This window comes from Scophthalmus maximus, chromosome 3, assembly GCF_022379125.1.
Source record: "Scophthalmus maximus strain ysfricsl-2021 chromosome 3, ASM2237912v1, whole genome shotgun sequence".
In the NCBI taxonomy this organism is placed as follows: domain Eukaryota; kingdom Metazoa; phylum Chordata; class Actinopteri; order Pleuronectiformes; family Scophthalmidae; genus Scophthalmus; species Scophthalmus maximus.
The window spans coordinates 9,229,335-9,249,051 of record NC_061517.1 but is presented as its reverse complement, the minus strand read 5'-3'; the positions used below and the strand labels follow the sequence as shown (position 1 = coordinate 9,249,051).

The 19,717-nt window shown below is 44.7% G+C and overlaps 3 protein-coding genes across 14 annotated transcripts in view; all 3 read left to right on the top strand.

The window, feature by feature from the left end:
* Nucleotides 1-78: 78 nt before the first annotated feature.
* On the top strand, nucleotides 79-4,237 carry asb14b (ankyrin repeat and SOCS box containing 14b). The gene is made up of 10 exons (XM_035645002.2): nucleotides 79-593; nucleotides 1,086-1,232; nucleotides 1,330-1,382; nucleotides 1,468-1,599; nucleotides 1,694-1,852; nucleotides 1,955-2,200; nucleotides 2,412-2,580; nucleotides 2,675-3,209; nucleotides 3,316-3,469; nucleotides 3,574-4,237. Exons 2-10 carry the CDS (start codon nucleotides 1,108-1,110, stop codon nucleotides 3,750-3,752), a joined length of 1,752 nt encoding a protein of 583 aa, XP_035500895.1. The 5' UTR covers nucleotides 79-593; nucleotides 1,086-1,107; the 3' UTR covers nucleotides 3,753-4,237.
* Nucleotides 4,238-4,559: 322 nt separating this feature from the next.
* On the top strand, nucleotides 4,560-17,239 carry tasorb (transcription activation suppressor b). 4 transcript variants are annotated; one of them, XM_035644998.2, is made up of 23 exons: nucleotides 4,560-5,003; nucleotides 6,357-6,502; nucleotides 6,807-6,899; nucleotides 6,996-7,068; nucleotides 7,529-7,620; nucleotides 7,716-7,850; nucleotides 7,956-8,080; nucleotides 8,191-8,222; nucleotides 8,528-8,633; nucleotides 8,870-8,973; nucleotides 9,220-9,329; nucleotides 9,646-9,718; nucleotides 9,829-9,903; nucleotides 10,129-11,031; nucleotides 11,454-11,764; nucleotides 11,868-11,970; nucleotides 12,080-12,927; nucleotides 13,543-13,665; nucleotides 13,889-14,048; nucleotides 14,535-14,643; nucleotides 14,760-14,938; nucleotides 15,118-15,252; nucleotides 15,494-17,239. In XM_035644998.2, the coding sequence occupies exons 1-23, from the start codon at nucleotides 4,700-4,702 to the stop codon at nucleotides 16,711-16,713; spliced, it is 5,559 nt and encodes a 1,852-aa protein (XP_035500891.2). In that variant the 5' UTR covers nucleotides 4,560-4,699; the 3' UTR covers nucleotides 16,714-17,239. The 4 variants fall into 4 exon arrangements, with proteins under 4 accessions (XP_035500891.2, XP_035500890.2, XP_035500892.2 ...); XM_035644997.2 differs by having other exon boundaries at nucleotides 15,491-17,239; XM_035644999.2 differs by having other exon boundaries at nucleotides 4,566-5,003; nucleotides 11,871-11,970; nucleotides 15,491-17,239.
* Nucleotides 17,240-18,994: 1,755 nt separating this feature from the next.
* Nucleotides 18,995-19,717, top strand: part of LOC118317221 (metabotropic glutamate receptor 7) — an 89,634-nt gene continuing 88,911 nt past the window's right edge. For 6 of the 9 annotated variants that reach the window (XM_035645732.2, XM_035645731.2, XM_035645730.2 and 3 more), the window contains exon 1: nucleotides 19,077-19,148. The gene's annotated coding sequence lies outside the window, so the exon portion shown is untranslated. Of the gene's footprint in view, nucleotides 19,149-19,717 lie in introns of all 9 variants that reach the window. The other 3 variants (XM_047331235.1, XM_047331237.1, XM_035645723.2) reach the window with 2 other exon arrangements.

Below are 19,717 nucleotides of genomic sequence, written 5' to 3'. Positions count from 1 at the left end.
ATAACACACCAATCATCCCAGTTCAGCAACTGCTCAGATGTGAATTTTAAAATAAGAAAATGTCTCGCAATCAGTTAAAACAATAACAGCAGCACTGCACTTGTGCCATTTGAGTTTTTACCTCAGTTTATATGGATCCTTTCCTAGCATCAAGTCAGGTAAACTGTAACTCTGCTTTTGTAACATATTTACACTCATGAGAGAAATTTAGCCACAAGCCAAATGTTTAAAAAAAATGACTTTAAAATGTATGACTTGTAATGAGAACCAGGGCAGATTGTAAGAAGAAACCTTGACATTACCAAACTGTTGCTGCAAAGCTTCATTATCTCGCTTGTATAAAAGGGGAGTCATTAGAGTCATGCTAAAAATTATCCAGCTTTGTTTTTTGTAATAATGTCCTTGTTCTGTGTATGTGCCCTGGTTGGTGGCCGTTTCTCCAGTGGGTCAGAGTTGGGTGCATGCAGCGAGGAACCCGTGATCTGGTATTTATAGTAGAAGAGATATAAATAGCTCCGGTATACATGTGGAAGGAAGCCCACTGGCTACACTGTTGTAAAAACTACCGTGGGAGCGCTACCATTTGGCTGAAGGTAACCAAAAGACAATGAATAGATTGTGCATTTACAGAAAAACTTGACTGATTCATTGTTGAGCTTTAAGGCCGTTGTTGTTGTAGTAGAGATTAGCCTGTTGACCTGGATTTGCGGCTGTTGCATGTCCATGTCATGTTATTGATTTCATTTCCAGGACATTAACACTGTTGAAATGTATCTCTTGTCTTCATGACATTTGAGTCTTTTATGGGCTGTGCGAGAGGGGTGTCCTGACTTCTGTCTTGGTCATGCTGAAAGAGAAATACTGCAACTTCTCTGCAGGAGATCTGGGACCAAATAGGACTGTTTGTTGGAATAGTTCATTTTATTGAAACTAAACTCCTGTTGACATCTAATTCAACAACAGGAATTAGATTGACCTTGCTTAGCCGTGTTATACGCTGCAGTTCACTTTCAGTATTCATGGCTGTATGTGCTGTGAGTTCCCGGTTTAATGGTGTTGTTTACTTTGTGCCTGTGTCTCTCCAGAGCAACTCCTTGTGCATTTCAGATGACCACAGAGACTGAAGATGACTTTTATCAATCAGAGGATGACTTGGACGAGGACGAGGCAACGCAATACATAATTGAACAAAGCCTGATTCAATATAGAAAACTCAAAGGTTTGAATCCGAGGTAAATCTGCAACCTCCCAGGATAACAATCTCTTTCTGTACACTGTGAAACTCTTTTGAGTGTTTGAATTCTTGTTCTGTGCAATGTCTTTTGGTAGTGATCAGAAACCCAGCGAAGATCCCGATGAGATTTTCAAAGCAATCAAGGAGGGTAAACTGACGTAATCTGACAAAGCTAAATCAGGTAGATTTATCCTGCCAAAAGCTGCAGTATGATGTTCTTCATTCATAAACAGGCGACGAGGACACGCTGAACAGACTGGCAGAGCAGCCAGAGACTCTGTCCAGAGTTGATGAGCGAGGATGGATCCCCCTGCACCAGGCTGCGGTGCATCTGAATAAAAGGATACTAGAGATCATATTCTCAGGTAGTGCAGTTATAACAAGTACCGTACGACTGTGACATTTCGTTGAACACACTCTTCTCAATTGTGCATGTTGATTTGGCGTTTTGGGTTCCAGCATCAGCCCCCGGTGCCGCCCAGTGTCGCACTCTCAAGGGCGAGACACCACTGTTTCTCGCTGTGGTCCATGGACTCAGAGACAATGCTACATTCCTGCTGCAGAACGGCTGTAGCCCGGATCTCCAGAATGATGAGCAGGATTCTCCATTAGTGGCAGGTATTAATCTGAATACCAAATGAATTTTTATTTTACAGAAATTTTAACATACCTGCAAATTTTTTATTATTTTTCTTTCCTCTCCTACTCCACATTCTGTAGCTATTCTGAATGACCAGTATGACCTGGCCACACTATTGCTTCGCTACAGGGCCAAAGTAGACCAGACAGGACCACTGAACAGGACGACCCTTCATGAATGTGCCTTTCTAGGCTTGGAGAACTTTATCTATCTGCTCCTGGATTCTGGTGCCGACCCAAACGCATGCGACATCAAAAAGAAAACTCCACTGGCTCTAGCCGCACAGAATGGACATTTGAATGTGGCAGAGGTCCTTATACAGAAAGGTGTGTTAAATAAGGTGATTTAATCTCAGCTATGGATTTCAAAAGTATTTCCATCAGTTTGCCGTTTGAGTTGCTTTGATCATTTCGTCTGCAGAAGAAAAAGTTGGCAAAATCTCATAAAACCGTGGATACATGTTTTATTCAATGGATTCATTTCCCAGCTCTGGAAATTAAAGGTATATTCTAAACTATCTTTTTTTTCATTTTGTAGGAGCCCATGTGTGGTGTGAATCGGAGTCGGGCACTATTTTATTTGATGCAGCAGCATCAGGAAACCCTGACATAATCTCCTTACTGCTGGGCCATGGAGCAGATCCCAACGTACCACTTCACAGTGGGCACCTGCCAATTCACCGCGTGGCGTACCATGGACACAGACTGTGAGGAGAATCTAGGTCACAACATTTTTGCATTCCCACTTTTCAAACAGAGTTTGAACCTCTGTCGTGTCACTAAACGAGGACTCTTTGACAGGGCACTGGAGCACCTCATCCCGGCGACTAAACTGGAGGCAGTGAAGGAAAGTGGGATGAGTCCTCTCCATTCTGCAGCTGCTGGGGGGCATGCCCACTGTGTGGAGACACTGCTCAAAGCTGGTTATGATCCAAACTTCATGCTGCACCCGAGGGTGCGCCGCAACTATGAGGATGAGCGCAGGTCGGCCCTCTTTTTCGCAGTGTCCAACAATGATCTTCAGTGCACCCGCTTGCTGTTGGAGGCTGGGGCGATGGTGAACCAGGATCCCATCAACTGTTTGCAGGTGGCCCTTCGACAGGGCAACTATGAACTGATCAACACACTGCTGAAGTTTGGGGCAAATGTAAACTACTACTCCCGTGTCAACACCACCCACTTCCCCTCAGCACTGCAGCATGCCTTGAAAGACGAGGTCATGCTGAGAATGATTCTGAACCATGGATATGATGTTAAACGGTGCTTTGACTGTCCCTATGGTGACAGCTCCCATGATTATGCTCCCTGGTCTTCCTCAGTCATCAAAGACATGGTGGTGAGACAAAGCTTGTCTTGAGAGAAAAATGTTATGAAGAATTGAATACAGGAAGACCAGTGGAGAAACCCCTTCTGACACATGCATCTTTGTTTGTGTCTTTTAGTTCTGTGAGGTGATAACCGTGTCCTGGCTTAAGCACTTATCTGCTCAGGTGGTGCGCATCATGCTCGACTACACCGACCATGTGTCCTTCTGCACCAAACTGAAGGAAACCTTGGAGGAGCAGAAACAGTGGCCAGAGATCTTTCACATTCAAAGTAAGAAGAACTGTTAAGATCCCTTTTTTTAAAAAAAACAAAAAACTGTCAGCCAAAGTGATGATTTTATTCATGTGTTCTTTATTGACTTTATCTACACTCAGGAAACGCTCGGAGCCTGAAGCACCTGTGTCGGCTGCGGATAAGGGAGCATCTCAGACGCCTGCGCCTGAGATCCCCGGTTTTTATCAACTTCCTTCCTCTTCCTCCCAGGCTGAAAGATTACCTACGCTTCAAAGAGTTTGATGTCTACAGCAGGGGCAGCATGGTGAATCCCTTGTAAAAAACACATCCTACAGTTGTCACTTGAAAGAGGGACAAAGCCAGCCTCTTGTTTGCCTTGTTATTTCTTGTGCCTGGTAAAAGAATTTGTACAGAACCATCCTAGATGTAGCTACAGTGACATTATAACTCTGATATAGTGATATTATTACTATCATTGTTATTACAATTATTTTACACTCAGAGTCTTATTGTAAATACTAAATTCTCCAATGTGAAATAATCGATTCATTGATTGATTGTATGAAAAAGGATACATGAAAGCACAAAACCAGCTTGAAAATTAAAAAAAAATAATTCTTTTGTCAAGTGAGATGGAAGAAAGGATGAATTTCTGCCTATTTGTCTTCACCTGGTGGTATAATTAAGTATTACAAGTTGGTGTTTTATGGATTTTATAATTTGCATCGTGTATGTATCTTGTCAGCTTCTTGCCGTCTCCGTGTGTGGAGTAAAAGTGTGGTGAAATAAAAGGTCTAAAATATGGTCATGAAAATAAATGTGATGCATGGTGGCATAAAAAAATAAGATGTCAACATGTAGAGTAATTATTTAGAATACGATCGCTCATCCTACGCGATATTCCTGCTGTGTGTTGATAGATTATCTTTCATTGTGCCTTTCACCGTGTCTCTACCATGTCGCGGATGTATCAGCATGTATCAGCATGTCGTGGATGTATCACCATCTATCACCGTGTCCACTCAGCATCACTTCATGTGTATCACTTCATGTGTCCGGGTTGTGGCAGTACCAGTGTCCGCCGCCGGGTGGCGCGGATCACCTCGTATGTAAACATAGTGACGGCAGCGTTTTGCAGTGGTGGAGAAGAACGTGTACGTCATTTTCACAATGGCGGAGGCTGGGTGAGGAGGAGAGAGTGTGTGTGAAGCGGCTCTGTAATCGTTAGCGCTACATCGCCCGTGGTACGTGCACGGTGCCCGAAACATGGCCCTGAACCCCGGCGCGGCGGGGCGAAAGGACTCGGAATGTGCGGGGGCGGCCGAGCTCCACCCCGACGGCGGCGAACCCCCGAAGAACTCGGCCGCCACCTCGGCCACGGCCAACCAAAATGGCGATCAGGCTGGATGTGGAGACGGTGTAATGCCCGAACAAGAAGCCCCTGAGCGGCGGAGGAGCGCGCAGGCGGACGCCCGGAGCTTCAGCGGCTCTCCCTCGCCGGGCCAGAGACCGGCCGAGGAGCTGCCACGGAGAAATTTCCAAATTCCGAGGAAGACACGCGAGCGGAAAGGTGGTTGCCATGTCGCTGCTATTCCGAACAGAGCCTGTACTGTCTTTGATAATTCTGCCGCCGCATGTGGCTAGCCCGACGGCTAGCCGGCTGCTCCCGCCGGTCCAGCAGAGTCGTTTGAGCGACAGCTGTGTGACGATGTGTTGGGTGTGAATGGGAGAGTCTCGCTCCGTGTGGCGTGAGGGGTCCGAGCAGCCGGGGCTGCTGCAGCCGGGCTCGGGTGTCTGGGCTACGCTGCTGTGCAGGCGACACCTCGGAGGACTGTCCCACTCGAAAGACCACCTCGTGGGCCTCTCCGTGGGACCCCAGTCGGGTGGACCCCAGTGAAGGGCATGGATTTAGTGACCCCACCTGCACGTATTGCAGGTTTTTTTCCGCTGTGCCATGACACACTTAAAAAGCAATCAGAGCAAAGCTGCCCGCCCATTGGCCCAGCGTGATGTCACAGGTAGTACAGAGCACCTCACCTCACCTCACCTCAGCTCCCCGCAGACCATCCCCCCGTGACAAGTGCAAGTTCCCCCTGCAGAGTTGCACAGTGGTTGTCCATAACCATCCTGTGAAACGTCAGGTGTCCACAGTGGGGTCCACACGTCTGAGAGCCCCCCCCCCCCCTTTCACTTGAAGTCAAAGTTGAGATCAAGTGGGTGCACTAACACTTACAAGCACATGCTTGCAGCGTGTAGCTGGCTTGTCCAGCAGCAGGTGTAAGCAGCTGCAATGCCCGTGATCTGCTTCATTTCCCAAGTTGGAAACCTGACAGCTGAGAGACGGACCTGACAGTGTGTGCCCTCCCGTCGGCCTGCGTCCAGCCGCCATCCCCGTGCCCCGCATGGGAGATGTTTACTGTGTGTTGCCCTGAAGCTGGATGCTGATTATGCTACATCCAGGTAGCGTGCGGTGATGGTTTCACTTGTTTTGGCATGACTCGGTCAGCTGTACAGTGGTTTGTTGCTGTTAGAAGGGGTTTCCTCCCTGTTACTGTTGTAGATCAGTGTTTTTACAATCCTATCCTCCTCCAAATCAGCATAGGATACTGCGGGTTCATTGGAACTACTTTGTGCTGTACACATGGTGAATTCTGGTCTGCAAGCACCTGGTTCATGTCACTTCCTCCTGTACTTACTACCTAAACAAAACATGTCACGCAGCAGAACACGTGTGTCCCACTTCTGGGTAAGACAGAACCATGTATTCTAGGCTTACTATCTTCACGCCAGATGACCTTATAAAATGAGCTTTGCCCATCGGTCTGACGCGGCTGTGTCCTGCAAGTTAACTTGGCGCATGCACACAGGTCTGTGATACAGATGCTATATGCTAATCCACTAATTCCCCTCCCTGTGTGTGCAGGCTTGTACGAGTTTCTGCCCCCTGACAGCCGGGAGTTCGAAGACCTTGTGAAGATTTTATCCACGTTTTACTTGGACGCATCGTCACGAGGAACCTTCTCCTACTGCAAGGCCAGGCTCATTCACAATGAACTGCTGGAGAAGGAGGTTGGTCATTGCCTTGCCCGTAGCCCTCAGTGTCAACATGAGCATTTCAGTAGCTCAAGCAAAACATAGTAAAATCCTAATTAGCTGTCTTTACTGCTCAGATGTTCAAAACAACTTTTTGCAGTGCTTTTTTAATTCAACAAATGCTCAAGTAAACACACGCTGACGGCAGGCCGCATCAAATGTTTTCAGCATATGATCTTCCCCGTCACATATTCTAGTAGAACCATGCAAGTCAGTGCCAAGACTCTGCAAGGTTAAAGCTTCTGTATCTCATTCACCGTCTACACATCTTGTGTGCCAGTTCATCGAGAAGCGGAGAGAGATGAAGCAGGAGGGGCGGACCGAGCAAGAGCTGACTGAGTCGTACTGCTTCCTGTATCCGGACAAATCCAAGGTTGGTCTCACTGCAAAGCTCGTGCACATAAAGGATGATGAAAAAGTTTAATTTTTTATATTTGATTATGAGTGTTGTGTCTCCTTGTATGTATAGCTCCAGTGGATCTGCGAGAAGGGTCTGTCTGTAGGACACTCCAAGATTACGACACTAGGAAATCCATCAGTGGGTAAGTCGGCCTATTGCATGTTGCTGTTGTAGACGTGCTACTTTCTATTCTGTGTAGACCCTGAATAGAAAGTTGATGCTCTCTTGATAATACTTTTGAGTTTTGCCAGCCTAATTATTTTTTCGATGGAATTCACTCAGACTCTTTACATCGTTGTAATTTAACTGCATCTGTTTTGATTTCTGCTTATCAACAACCGGGCTCAGGCATATGTAACAATACATAAATCAATGATTTGTCTCCCTCACCTGAGTACCGACTCAAGGAATAAAACACAAACAGCCATCAACAAGTAAATGACATTATCTTTCCTGATTTGAGTTGCAGAGTGTGAATATACTTTGGCGTCCACTTTCCCTCTCAATTCCACAGGAAAAGGAGACTTTTGTAGCCCACTGTATATTTTGATGGAGTATGATCACTGTGCTTTTCCTCTAATTCAGTTATTTTGTCATTATAGGTGTCTATCTCTCCAAATATTCAGATTTGTTACAAATCAATCCTTTTGACGTGGGTTCGTCTGGAGACATGATCGTTTTTAAAGTCATGAGGGTACGGCAACCGTTCTACTTTTTTAATTTTGCAGAAATGACTGATTTAGAATTCTCATGGGACTTGACCCCTGCTCGTGTGTTCTTGTCTCTCAGGGCCGAATAAAGCACACCCATGAGAACATGCCTAAGAATGCAATGGAGCCCACACCCAAGTTTGACTGTCACTTGTCAAAAAGTGCCAATAGGATTACGTCTTCGCTGTCCTACAGGGCTTTTGAGCTCACGCAGGTAAGCGCCGGTTCATTTCATTCACATATTGCATTCTATAAAAGCAATGTTTTTAAGTCATTTAATATCTTATTTTTTCATGTATCTCTCTTATTGTCTTTTTAGCAATATTTTTATGAGTTTGCATTTGATGAGATCAAAGCTCGGCCCAGGCACGCGCGCCCCTACGCGGTGGTTTCCTTCAAGTACAAAGGCAAGGAGGCTGCTGCAGCTCCCATGACAGTTCACAGGTACATGTTCCTGTAGGAAATGGTGAAACACAGCCAGGATAATTCAGGCACTTGACATCTACAATGTGTTCTGTGTTCATAAGCAGGCTTTTTGTTTCTCTCCTTAACAGGTTTGGCACAATATCCCCAGAAGGAAGTAAAGGTAATGCATTTTTTAAATTTGGTGTATGATTAAGAACAAAAATAACTTTTATGTGTAGTTTGGAATTAGTGTCATGTCTGTGTAAACTGGATATTTCACACCAGGAGCATAAATCATTCTGCTACCAGTCTGCTCTCAGCTAGTCACTTGAAGAGGGGTGCATTTTAATTGCTGCACCCCCAAAATTAGCCAAATTCTATTCAACACCCACCTGTGCAAAATATTGTAAAGCTGATGTGTCAAAAACTGTCTCTGTGAGCCGTGCTTTCTCTGACCTTTGACCTCTGCTGTTGACACCCATACAGGGAAGAACTGCTACACTGTGTGGAGTGGTCCACTGGTGAACAAGGGTCAAGAGTTATTCCCAATTTGTTTACGATCCTCTTCGCGCCCCTACCTTCCTTTCAAACTGTGAGTAAACATTTAGTCTCTCACGTAAATCTGTGCATCTATAGAATATCCTCTTTTAATCATTTGACACTTTATTACCTCAGAAGACTTTTATGTGCTAAACTTTAAGACGACATAGATCTTGTAGGTGAGAAGAGGGGAATAGAAGCCACTTTTGTATACAGACATTATATGTATATATTTTTCCTAATTCATTTGCTCTCACGAATCATAAATCCTTGTGTGCTCCTCCGCAGGCCTGAGAAGCTGGAGGTGAATCGGGGCATGCAGCTAGAGCAGGTGAAGCGAAAGATCCCCTCTGTGCTTTTTTCCTGGGAAACCTACAGAGCATCATGGGAAGGTCAGTCCTGACCGCGTGTTTCATGTGCATATCTCATCATTAAGTGGTAGAAAAATGGCCTGGGCATCTGCTTTGTAATGCATTACTTGAAATTCAATTTCTATGCAATGTGCATTGCAGGAAGAGTTCTCTTTCCATCTTCATTTAAACATTGGTGTTTGCACCATTTCGGCCAAACTGAGCATAAAGAACAACCATGAGTTATGGGTCCCTTTTTTATCCTTATTGACTGTTCTCTGTCCACAGTGATGAGGTGTGGGATGTCCTGCAGCCTGTTTGAGGTGGTGGATGGAAAAGGCAAACCGACTAGCGGCACCCTGGCAGCCCTGGTCCACAAACTGGAGAGAGACAGGATGGTGAGTCACTCTGTGGCTGTTACCTACCAAGTTATCTATTCAGAACCAGAACACAGTTAAATCAACAAAATAAACTCAAAGATGCGGGATATCCTCTATTCCAGCAAAATCGTTTTCTCTGAATACTTTTTGTTTGCAAAATCTGAGAAAGATCTCACGAGGAGGAAAATACTGTCACACTGTTTCTTGTTATATTTTCTATGTATTTATAAACAAATGAAATGAACCGGAAAATGTAGTGTACACAAAGACAAAGTGCAAACCTGTCTATTAAAAACCCTGGTGTTCTGACTGAAGTGTCTACTCTGCCTCTCAGGTGCTGGTGAAGTCTCTGTTTGACAGGGGCTTTCTCTTCCTGCTCTCCTCAGCTCAGATGGCTGAATCCAAAGGTACAAAAAAGCTTTTTCCTTTTCCTTTCATAATTCTCTGTTGTTTCAGCTGAACACCTACTTGTTGCCTAAGAGTTCAGCGGAAAAAAAAGAAGCTGTTTGTTTTGTAGAGCGGCGGGGGCGGACTGAGAAGAACCTGCAAGCATTATTCATCTTTCAGGAGTCAAGGATGGTTGTTAAGTATTGTAAGTAATATTCACTATTTATCCATCCTTTTTTCTGACAGAGCTTCTGCTCGACACTTCCAGCTAGAACATTTAGTCAGAAAACGGTTCCCCCACATCATTGAAGAAGCTTCCATGTTATAACCGTGACTCCTGTTGAGGCTTTCCATAAGCACCTGTCTCTACACACTTAATATTTATTTTGCCGATCAACAGCATGATACCGACATGTGTCCTTTATTCCAGCATCTAGACTGTTTGAGCCGGAGCCACTGACGGCAGAGTCCCAGCCCGCTATGCTGTCGTCCATGGAGCCCTTCGTCCCTGCTCTGCACTACGCCCTGTTCAAGCTGCGCCCCAACCCAGGCAAGGAGCTGAGCTCCGGGGTGGAGCGGCAGGCCACCGAATACCTAACGCGTATGGACTCAGGCACTGTACGGCCGTTCATCCTCCCCGACTACAAATATAATGTGGACGATCGAACCAACCCTCTCCCAGTGCCCAGACCCAAGTTTAACATGGATGCTGTGCTTCGCTCTTATGTCCACAACCCTGCCAACTATATGTTACCTCTGAACAAGACAAAGGACATCATAGAAAGAATACGAAACCCAGTACCGGTACCCATACCCGTACCTGTACCAGTACCTTTACCTGTACCTGTACCTGTATCCACACCCACACCCACACCCACACCTGTTCAAGCCCCAGTGGAATACAGCCCCGTATCTGACTGGGGCGGCTCAGACAGGGGCTCGGACAGGGTAGAGAGACCCCCAGAGAGGCCAGCCCAGGAGAAACCACCGCCACCACCAGAAAGCAGCAGCAGCAGCAGCAGCAGCAGACGGCGGCCGGGGTTGGCTCATTCAAACGGTGCCCAGGTGCAGCACAAGCCCCACATTGACTCTCAGCCTCAGCCCCAGAGGTTACGGTTGTCCCAGAACGAGTATGATAAACACAAGATGAAGCAGCTGCTGAAGCTTATTCAGCTCCATAAGAAAGCACTAATAAAGGATCCTGGGGATGAGAGGGGAGAGGACGGGACCTGGGACGCAAACAGCCTGAAGAGGAAGTTTGAGGGAGATGAGAGGGGAGGCATGAACAAACACCAACGCACAGATCCGCTGAGCAACGGGGAACCAAGTCATGGTAAGGAAGGCTTCAGATTTCTGTGAAGCATGTGTTTAAATAGTGTTATGTCATTTTTGTATTTTGAGAATTTCTTCTGCCCTGAAAGTCAGCTACACAACACATAAGACAATATATACATAACACAAAACATTGCTACTCATTGGCACTATGTTAACAAGCTTATTTTATTACTTTGAAAAAAAATTAGATCACTTGTTTACACAAACACTTAAGTGTCAAGATGCTTGTATTTTTTATTGCCAATCCAGTTAACAATGGAGTTCACTAAAATGTAAAAATAACTTCTACCTGCAATCAAGGTAGAACAATATTTTAACTCGTAAAAGTTTTCAAATTTGTAGTAATGCATGACCTCTTTCACAAGCTAGCTTTTGCTTTCAAAGAGTTAAATGCATCAAATTATTTGTGTGTCCTACTAGGCACCCAAGCCGGTGAGGTGGGAGATGAAGGTGGACACAGTGACAATCTGACAGCAGTAATGGAAAGCATGGGCATCTACGACACTGATCTGAGGGCCCGTGGCAACAACAACGTCTCGGCGGTCAACGAGACCCAGCGGCTCCTCAAGATCCTCTTGGCCACTCTCAACAAAGCCGTTGCTCAGGGTTCAGTGTCTGTGCAGTCGAACCACGGCGAAGCATCCACGGGTTCAGGCAGCACGGAGCCGTCCATCCCTGACCCAGATTTTAGGAAACAACTTGAGCCAGCATTACAAACAAACTACACAGAGGTGAGATGTAGATGTTAGATTCTAGGATTGTTTTTTTGTGAATATTTTACCATGTATGTGTACATGGACCTAAAAATAACAACTGGTGTTTTTCTCTGTTCAGGAGGACATGGACTGTAGCCCTGGTAGTCCATTTAGTGCGGGCTCCCCACCAGAGCGAGCTCACACTTCAGATAACCCGACCTGGGTTATCCCCGACAATGAAGGTACCACAAAGCAGTCCGTTCACACAGGCCCCTCGCTTACAGACGTATTTAGGTCTGGTTAACAAGGCATCACTATGACAATAACTCCCCCTCTGCTTTTTTTTTCCAGACAAAGCGCAACCTTTTCCTGAGCCGATGCCCGAGCCTGAGCCGGAGGCTGTGAGAGAGGCAGAGAGTCAACCAGAGCCGAAGACGCCTGCAGTTGTGGAAGTAAAAAAGGCGGCTGCAGCAACCACGTTACCCGTCGCAGAGGAGGTTCCCTTCAGGCTCTCCATCAGCCTGGACACCATCCTCAACCAGGAAATCCATAGCCTCACCTCTAACATTAAAAACATCATGCAGACTAATCGCATCTGCTATACCTCGCAGCTACCACCGCGGTTGCTTCCACGCCACTGCTGGCTGCCCAACAGCTGCTTCTCGGACTTTGTTGTACCCTACGTCTCCCCGGTCCCCACTCAGGGGCATGTCAAAGCACTGTGTGAGTTGATGGACAGGTTAATCCCAGCCCCACCTGCTCCCTCCAAGGTCGCTTCTCCACCTCCGACAGTGACAACGTCTAATCTTACAACACCACCCCCTGCCCCGGTCCTGACTTCCAAAGCTAAAGCAGAGCCCTCCCTGTCAAAGAGTACCACCTCCTGCCAGAGTGATAAAACGGGCTCTGTCAAAGAGACTGCATCCAAAAAGGCTAAAACGGAAGTTGCATCAACAGAGGTGGCGGTAGATGTCTATTCTCCCTTTCACGTGACACCAGACTCGCCAAACTCCCAAAACCTAAGCTCTGCCTCCGGCAGTGGGCCCGGTCTGCTTGCTGGCAGCCTCATCGGCCAGCTAAAGCCTGAGGTTTTCACCAGTCTGGTGGAGATCTTTAAGGACGTCACTAAGAATACAGTGAAATTCTATATCTACTCTGGGGATGAAGGGGAGGAGAGCACTGTCTGCAAGGAGATAAAGGTACAGTGCAAGGGTCCAGTGTGAAGATTTTCAATGAATCAACAATTGTTCTTGTTATAATTATTTAGTCTATAATGAACAAATTTCCCTGAAACCTAAATTATGTTTTTAAACTGTTTGACTCAGTTAAAAAGCCAGAACGCTGAGATAATTACATTTATATAAAATTAAAAATTCTCACATTTGTAAAACAGAAACTTAACGATTTGAGTTGATAAATTACATAAACTTCTTTTATATTGTCCAAATTACTATCCTATAATTTTTCTGAGGACGAAATAGATTGAACACTACTTCAAACCATCATGCACAGAGTTTTCTTTCATATTCCTTATCTGTAGATTTACTCAGGATCATGTCTTTTTTAGTATTTCAGCCAATAAGTCTTTGCAGTATTCTGCAGTGTTACATTGCACAGGCGTACTCAAGTGAACATGCAGATAAGCAGTGGGGAATGTGAAGGGGCACACTGGCTCCACTCTGTCACTATGTGTTCCATGTGTCAGTGCTCAGCGCTGTCTGCATCCGTCAGTCAGTCAGCACTACGTGTAAGAGACGAGGACACGTTCATCTGTGTGTCCTTAACAATTACGTCTATCCTGTCTTGGCACCAAGGAGTACTTGAAAAGTCTTGGCAACAGCGAGTGCAGCCCGCAAACGTTTCTGGAAAACAGCGGCAGTTTAGATAAGCTCCTCATCATCATTCAGAACGAGGACATCGCCGCACACGTGCACAAGGTAGGAACGCCTCCTGTCCCCCCTCTTCGTCGCACGTCACCGTCTCACCTCCAATCTGTTGTTGTTATCTGGTTGATATGTATAATTTGCTTATATGAGAGCATTATTTGCATGTTGTGTCAGGTGTATAAAAAAAGAAACAATTGAAAATTCAACGAAAAATAATTTTAAAAAAGGGGGAGAAAAAATACCCTTGCACTTATAAAAGCTATTCACCCCGTAGATCCCGGCTCTGGTGTCCTTGAAGAAATTGCCTTCAGTGAGTTTCGCTGGAGTGGACACTCTGGACGATGTCAAGAATCACACGTACAATGAGCTCTTTGTGTCCGGAGGCTTCATGGTGTCTGACGAGTTTGTCCTGAACCCTGAACTTATCACGCAGGGTAAGCGTCTCTCTCCTTTTGTGGGAGCTTTAAGCTCAGTGTGGTCTGGCCACCAGGTATATCACGGAGATACTAACTCCCTATGAGGCGAGCTAAGATATTCAACACTCGCTAACAGTTCCTTAGTCAAGGCTGGTTACTAAGGGTAACCATGCTTTTGCCATTAGGCTCCTAAGGCTTCAGAATTCCTTGTCTGAGGAGATGAAAGATTTGCATGCACTTACCTTTAGAAAAAGAAAATAAAAAGTTTGGCAAAAAACGTTTTTAACTGATGTTTGTTTTTAACATTTCTTTTACGTTATCTTTCTTATTTTTGTTTTGTTTTATTTTGTGCTGTGCCGTATTGTGTGTTGGAAAGACTTTGTAACCCTGTTTAGCTGCTATAGAAATTAAGTTTTATTATTTTATTATTATTATTAGCTGTGCGTGTTCATATAAACATCAGCTGGATGATAGTTTAGAGCTTATGTTGCGTGTTTTGTCCAGATCGTTTGCAGGGGCTGCTGAAGTTCCTGGAAGAGCAGAGCACCCCTGAACACCCCTGGCAGTGGAAGGTGCACTGCAAGTCCCAGAAGAAGCTCAAAGAGCTGGGGAGGTCAGTATCTCAGCAGGAGAATATTACGAATCTATTCAAAATAATCCCAGGCCATATTAGGATGTGAAGGAGCATGTCAAAACTGTATGGATCAACCTTTTGCTATTCTCTTAAAGGTTAAACACCAACGCAATGGGGCTGCTGAACCTTCTGACAGCCTATCAGAAGAGGCACCTAGTGGAGTTCCTCCCTTATCACGAGTGTGACACCCAGTCGCGTCAGGCTCCAGACCTGGAATGCCTGATCAAACTCCAAGCTCAGCACACGCAGCAACGGCACCTCATCTTCCTCACAGGTATCTTCATCCTCATCATTGTTATCGTCTTCCACTCATCCATCTTTCATTGTGACACAACCAAAAGAAAATGTGTGTCAGTGTTGAGATGTTTGCATGAGAGGAATTTTCCTTTTTTTTTGCATTCTTGTGAGCATATTATACACATTTTTATTTTATTGTTGTAATTTGTTTTACAGAGAGGCCATTTGAGATGTTCCTGCAGTTCTCCAGAAATGGAATAGTGATAGCGAGCATTGATGATGTTATGAGCGGTTTCCACAGTCTGATTGGCTCCATTAATCAGAATGAGCTTCCAACACCTCCCTCTACCGGTGCGTAGCAACAGCAGCAGCAGCAACTCTACACACCAAAACACTCAGGATTTCATGTCATTTTGCTGTAGTGTAGTGTAATTGCTTTGCTAAATTGCCTTTTGTCCAATTCAGTTATCAGAGCTAAAAAACAAACAAACACATTTTATGCTGTTAATGCATTAGAAACACGTCTCCCGATAATATCATCCTTTCTACTTTTCCATTTCTCTTTCTCTGATCTCTTCTGCTCTCCCAGTAGTGAATGATGAGTGTGTGGAAGAGGAGGACATGTCATTAGACTCCGAAGATGATGATCCACCCACAGTGGCAGATTCAGCAGAGCAGGAAGTTGGGAAGGAGAAGCTTCTGCAGCCGCCGCCACCAGATATGGAGGAGTTTCGTCCTCCACTCCCTGACCAGCACATCACCCCTGAGAGAACGTTATCTGAGTACAGTGCTCTCAAAACAGCCATCTCTCAGTTCAAAGCCTCCAACCAGATCGGCATAGGCTCTGCAGACATTGGCAGCTTGTCGCCAGGAGGTTTTCCTGTGAATCCCCACCAGAGCTTCCTGTGTCCTTCAGGCTCGTGGTCATCATACACTGGCTCTTCTAGCTATGCTGCCTCCCCGGCCTATCCAGCCTCCCCCTGCAGCAGCACCCAGGAACAGGAGTATCGCTCACCAGCTACCGCTCCTGCCACAGTCCCAACTCCCCCTGCCATGGTCACGGCAGGACATCTAGCCAAACTGGTGTCCCTCCCCATGGAGGTCAAACCTCCACCTCCACCTCACCTCATGATGCTGGGCCACTCATATGGCTTGGACACAGGCAACTCTCCGCGCACCACTTCTATCCCTTACACAGACCACATTGACACAGCCCAGCCAGGTTACATGGCTGGCATTCCTAAAAATGTTAGCGGGACTCCCACGCAACATGACAGAACACTCAGCGGACCTGGGGAGGGTGTATGGGGCACTGCAGGGACCAGCACGTGTGAGACTGGCAGTGGCCAGGGTGGGAGAACGTTGGGCCTGTTGGACGCCAGTGGGCTCCCTAAGACCGGGGAAGCCCTTGGAGGCAGCACCCCGGGCAGTCAAGGGAGCAGGACTCAGGTGAATTGCACTGACAACCTTGGATCGTCTGTGGGCATTCCCACAGTGGCCACAAGGGGGGGCTCTGTGGTCAGACCTAAGCTGCCTCCTCATCTAATGTGTGGTCTGGGCTTTGGTAGTATAGGTGGCTTCCCTGGACAGATGGACCACGGGCCTATGCGGGGTGCTATTGGCCCTGGTTCTTTAGGGAGCTATCGAGGGAGAGGAATCCCACCAGGACTTTGGACTCATCCAGGACGAGGACACGATCGGGGGGATGGGACTGGAGGTGGACCCTGCTCTTGGGGTTACCCAGCAGGCAGGGGTGCGGCACAGGATTATTACTCGGACTACACATACTCTCACAATTATGCCCCTGAATAGACAATCAACGTGATCCAAGGGGCAACACAAACACCATACTCCAGAGACAAATCGAGCTGGCTGAATGTATATATTTCCTTGTCATAAACACATTGATTTAAATCAGTAAATAAGGATCCTGGTTTTCTACATTAATAAATAAAAATTGATACAGGCAGTGCCGAGTGTCCTACTGTCGTGTAAACTGTATGTACACTCTTTCCATGTGAGCTATTGGAGACCCTGTTCAAACCACTATATTTATATTTGCCAACAAATGTTAATGGCCTTCCAGCTTCTTCGGAGTTGATCATGTTTTTTTTTCTGTTTGTCCCAGTTTTGAAACGGTTTGTGAACAAGGGCAAAGGCTGATATTTTTTTAAGGAAAAAAAAAAGAGTGAATAGAAATTCACTTTTGCTGTTGGTTTTCTTTTTTTATTTTCCATATTTGGTTGTTCGAAAATCTATTAAATAAACCATTTCAAAACTTGTTTGTGTGACAGGTTTGATGACAGTGTCAACCAAGCCATTAAAAATATAAATCGCAGCTGTCTTTCTGTCCTTTCACTCAAACTCCACATTTGATCCAACTACCTGCAATTCGCATGTCCAGTATGAGGATGGATAACTTCGATCTCAAATAGCTCGAAAGTGGGTAATACGGAAAACATGCTGAAAATAAAATGATGAAATTAAAATATTCTCATATGAATCAAGAGGTTAGATTTCCCTGTCTTGCTGCTTATTATAATAACTTGGTGTCTGAACAAGCATATTTAAAAAACAGGCAATTATATACTATGGAGAAGCTAATTTTCCGAGCGTGACAGATGTCACAGGGCTCTGCAGTAGAAAATGTGTTAAATCTATTTTCTGCAGCTGCGTGTCTCCCTACAATTTGTAGGGAGTGCAGCATGTAAAACATTTTCAGGGTCCATGCTGAGCGCAACCGGCCCTCCAACTGCACTGCTATTGAAAGACTCATTAGGAGGGTAGATGTCCCCTCTGTGTGGGCTGATTGTTGTCATTAACTCAGTGGAGGTTCTGACAGAGAGAAACACCAGAGGGCGCCGCTTACTTGTTTTGGAAAATAGGTTAACGCTTCTCTCTATAGCCCCATCGCAGTTGTGCAGCAGTTATGTCATGGTGACTTTGGAAACTGTGAAAATATCCCCCCCCAATTAAATCAATTGTAGCTAAGACCCATCAGACAAACCTTTATTTATTCATGTATTTATTTGGGAGAGGCTTCCCGAGATGTTTTTTTCCAGAAACGCACAACTCAGCACAGATACATTGACTCCTGGAAGAAGCTGACCACCATAAATACTGACTTGAAAGGTCCTTGAATATCATCTGAGGTGTTAATACTGTATGATATAAAGAAAATATATATATATAAAAAAATTATCTGTACAGTAAACATGCGCTGACTCAGGTATGTTGTGTATATTATTTGTATTGTGTAAAATGTATTCAATAATAAATAATATTTGGACCTTACAATAAAGTGCAGTAGTGGAATGTTACTTAGTACATTTACTTGATGTACTTAGGTAGCAATTTGTTTCTGTTTTTTCTTTTCACTCCATTTCAACTTCTACTCCACTAAAATTATTTGACAATTTAGATAATTTACACATTAAGATTCTGAAGCATACAAAAACTTACGAATAGCTTTTAAGATTGGGTGACAAAATAAGCTGAGTTGAAACAGCTAGTCAAACTTTGTCAGTCAGCGGAAAATTAATTGGCAACAATTTTGCCAAATAATGTCAAACTTGTCATTGTTCCATAGTATACAATGGGACGATTTGCAATTTTCTTTTTTATTATTTTGATAATTTTAATCTATTTGAAGTTTGGACTGTTGGTTGGACAAATAACCATTGTGAAAGGGTCACCTTGGGCCCTTGGTAATTTTGATGGGCAATTGGCACTATTTTGTGATTTTTTTTTACAAACCAAACAATCAATTAATCAAACAAACAGAAAATCATATTGAAATGAGATTAATAATGAAAAACAAGCAATAAAATTTCCCCCCAAACGATCCTATACAACAAGATAAGTTCCTCCTCAACCAAGTGAACATTAATATGCTTGAGCACCAATAATCTAACGATATATAATAGTTGATCAGTCACAGGAGCCTTTTTTCTCCACTTCATCTACATTGTCCTGATTAAATATACATGAAATGGACATTTTTAACTACCAAATGTAAAACTAAATTGCACGACAGATATTGTTGATTTGCATTAGGTGAATAAATAAACCGCGGGAGGACACAAGTGTGAACCGGATCGATCGATTGAGTCACTTGGGGGCAGCGGATATAAGCTGCGCACGCAACGCGGACGTCGCACCTTATGAGCTAACGTGGCTAACCTGTTAGCACACACAACAGTCGTTAATTTACAAAGTGCAGCAGACACAGGAGCCACATGATGGAAGTAAGTCGAATACATTCAATCTCTCTTTATCTCTGCTCGGTTCTCCACTAACTGCAGACGGGAAACGCGTGCGAATTTAACGTCCGCCTGTGTTCACCAGCTAGCTTAGCCGCTACGTTTGTTAGCAACCCGGAAGCAGGTGCATCAGTCTTCTGATGCGGGGCCGAGTACTTCTGGCTTTATTGTTCACTCTGTTCTCCACTGCATTTCAGAGGGAGATATTGTACAAAATACATTAAGTAAAAATGTATTGTGTACGATACATTGGTACATTAAAATACATGTTAACTCTCATCACATTCATTTAACTGCTATGTTTACTAGTTACTTTTTTTTTTTTTTTAGGTCCATAGAAATTAAAGAGCAAACTTATATAAAAGGTTAACACCTTGACCAGCTAGATCACTGCTCATTGTACGTCTTGGTTCATCAGTAAAATAAAACCCCACATTGTCATAATCCTATTGCACTTTTTCTTTCTGTATTTTTCTAATAAGTGGAGAAATGCTTACCTTTTAATGGAGTGTTTTTTTCATTGTATAATACATTGTATTGTTTGATATTATTTC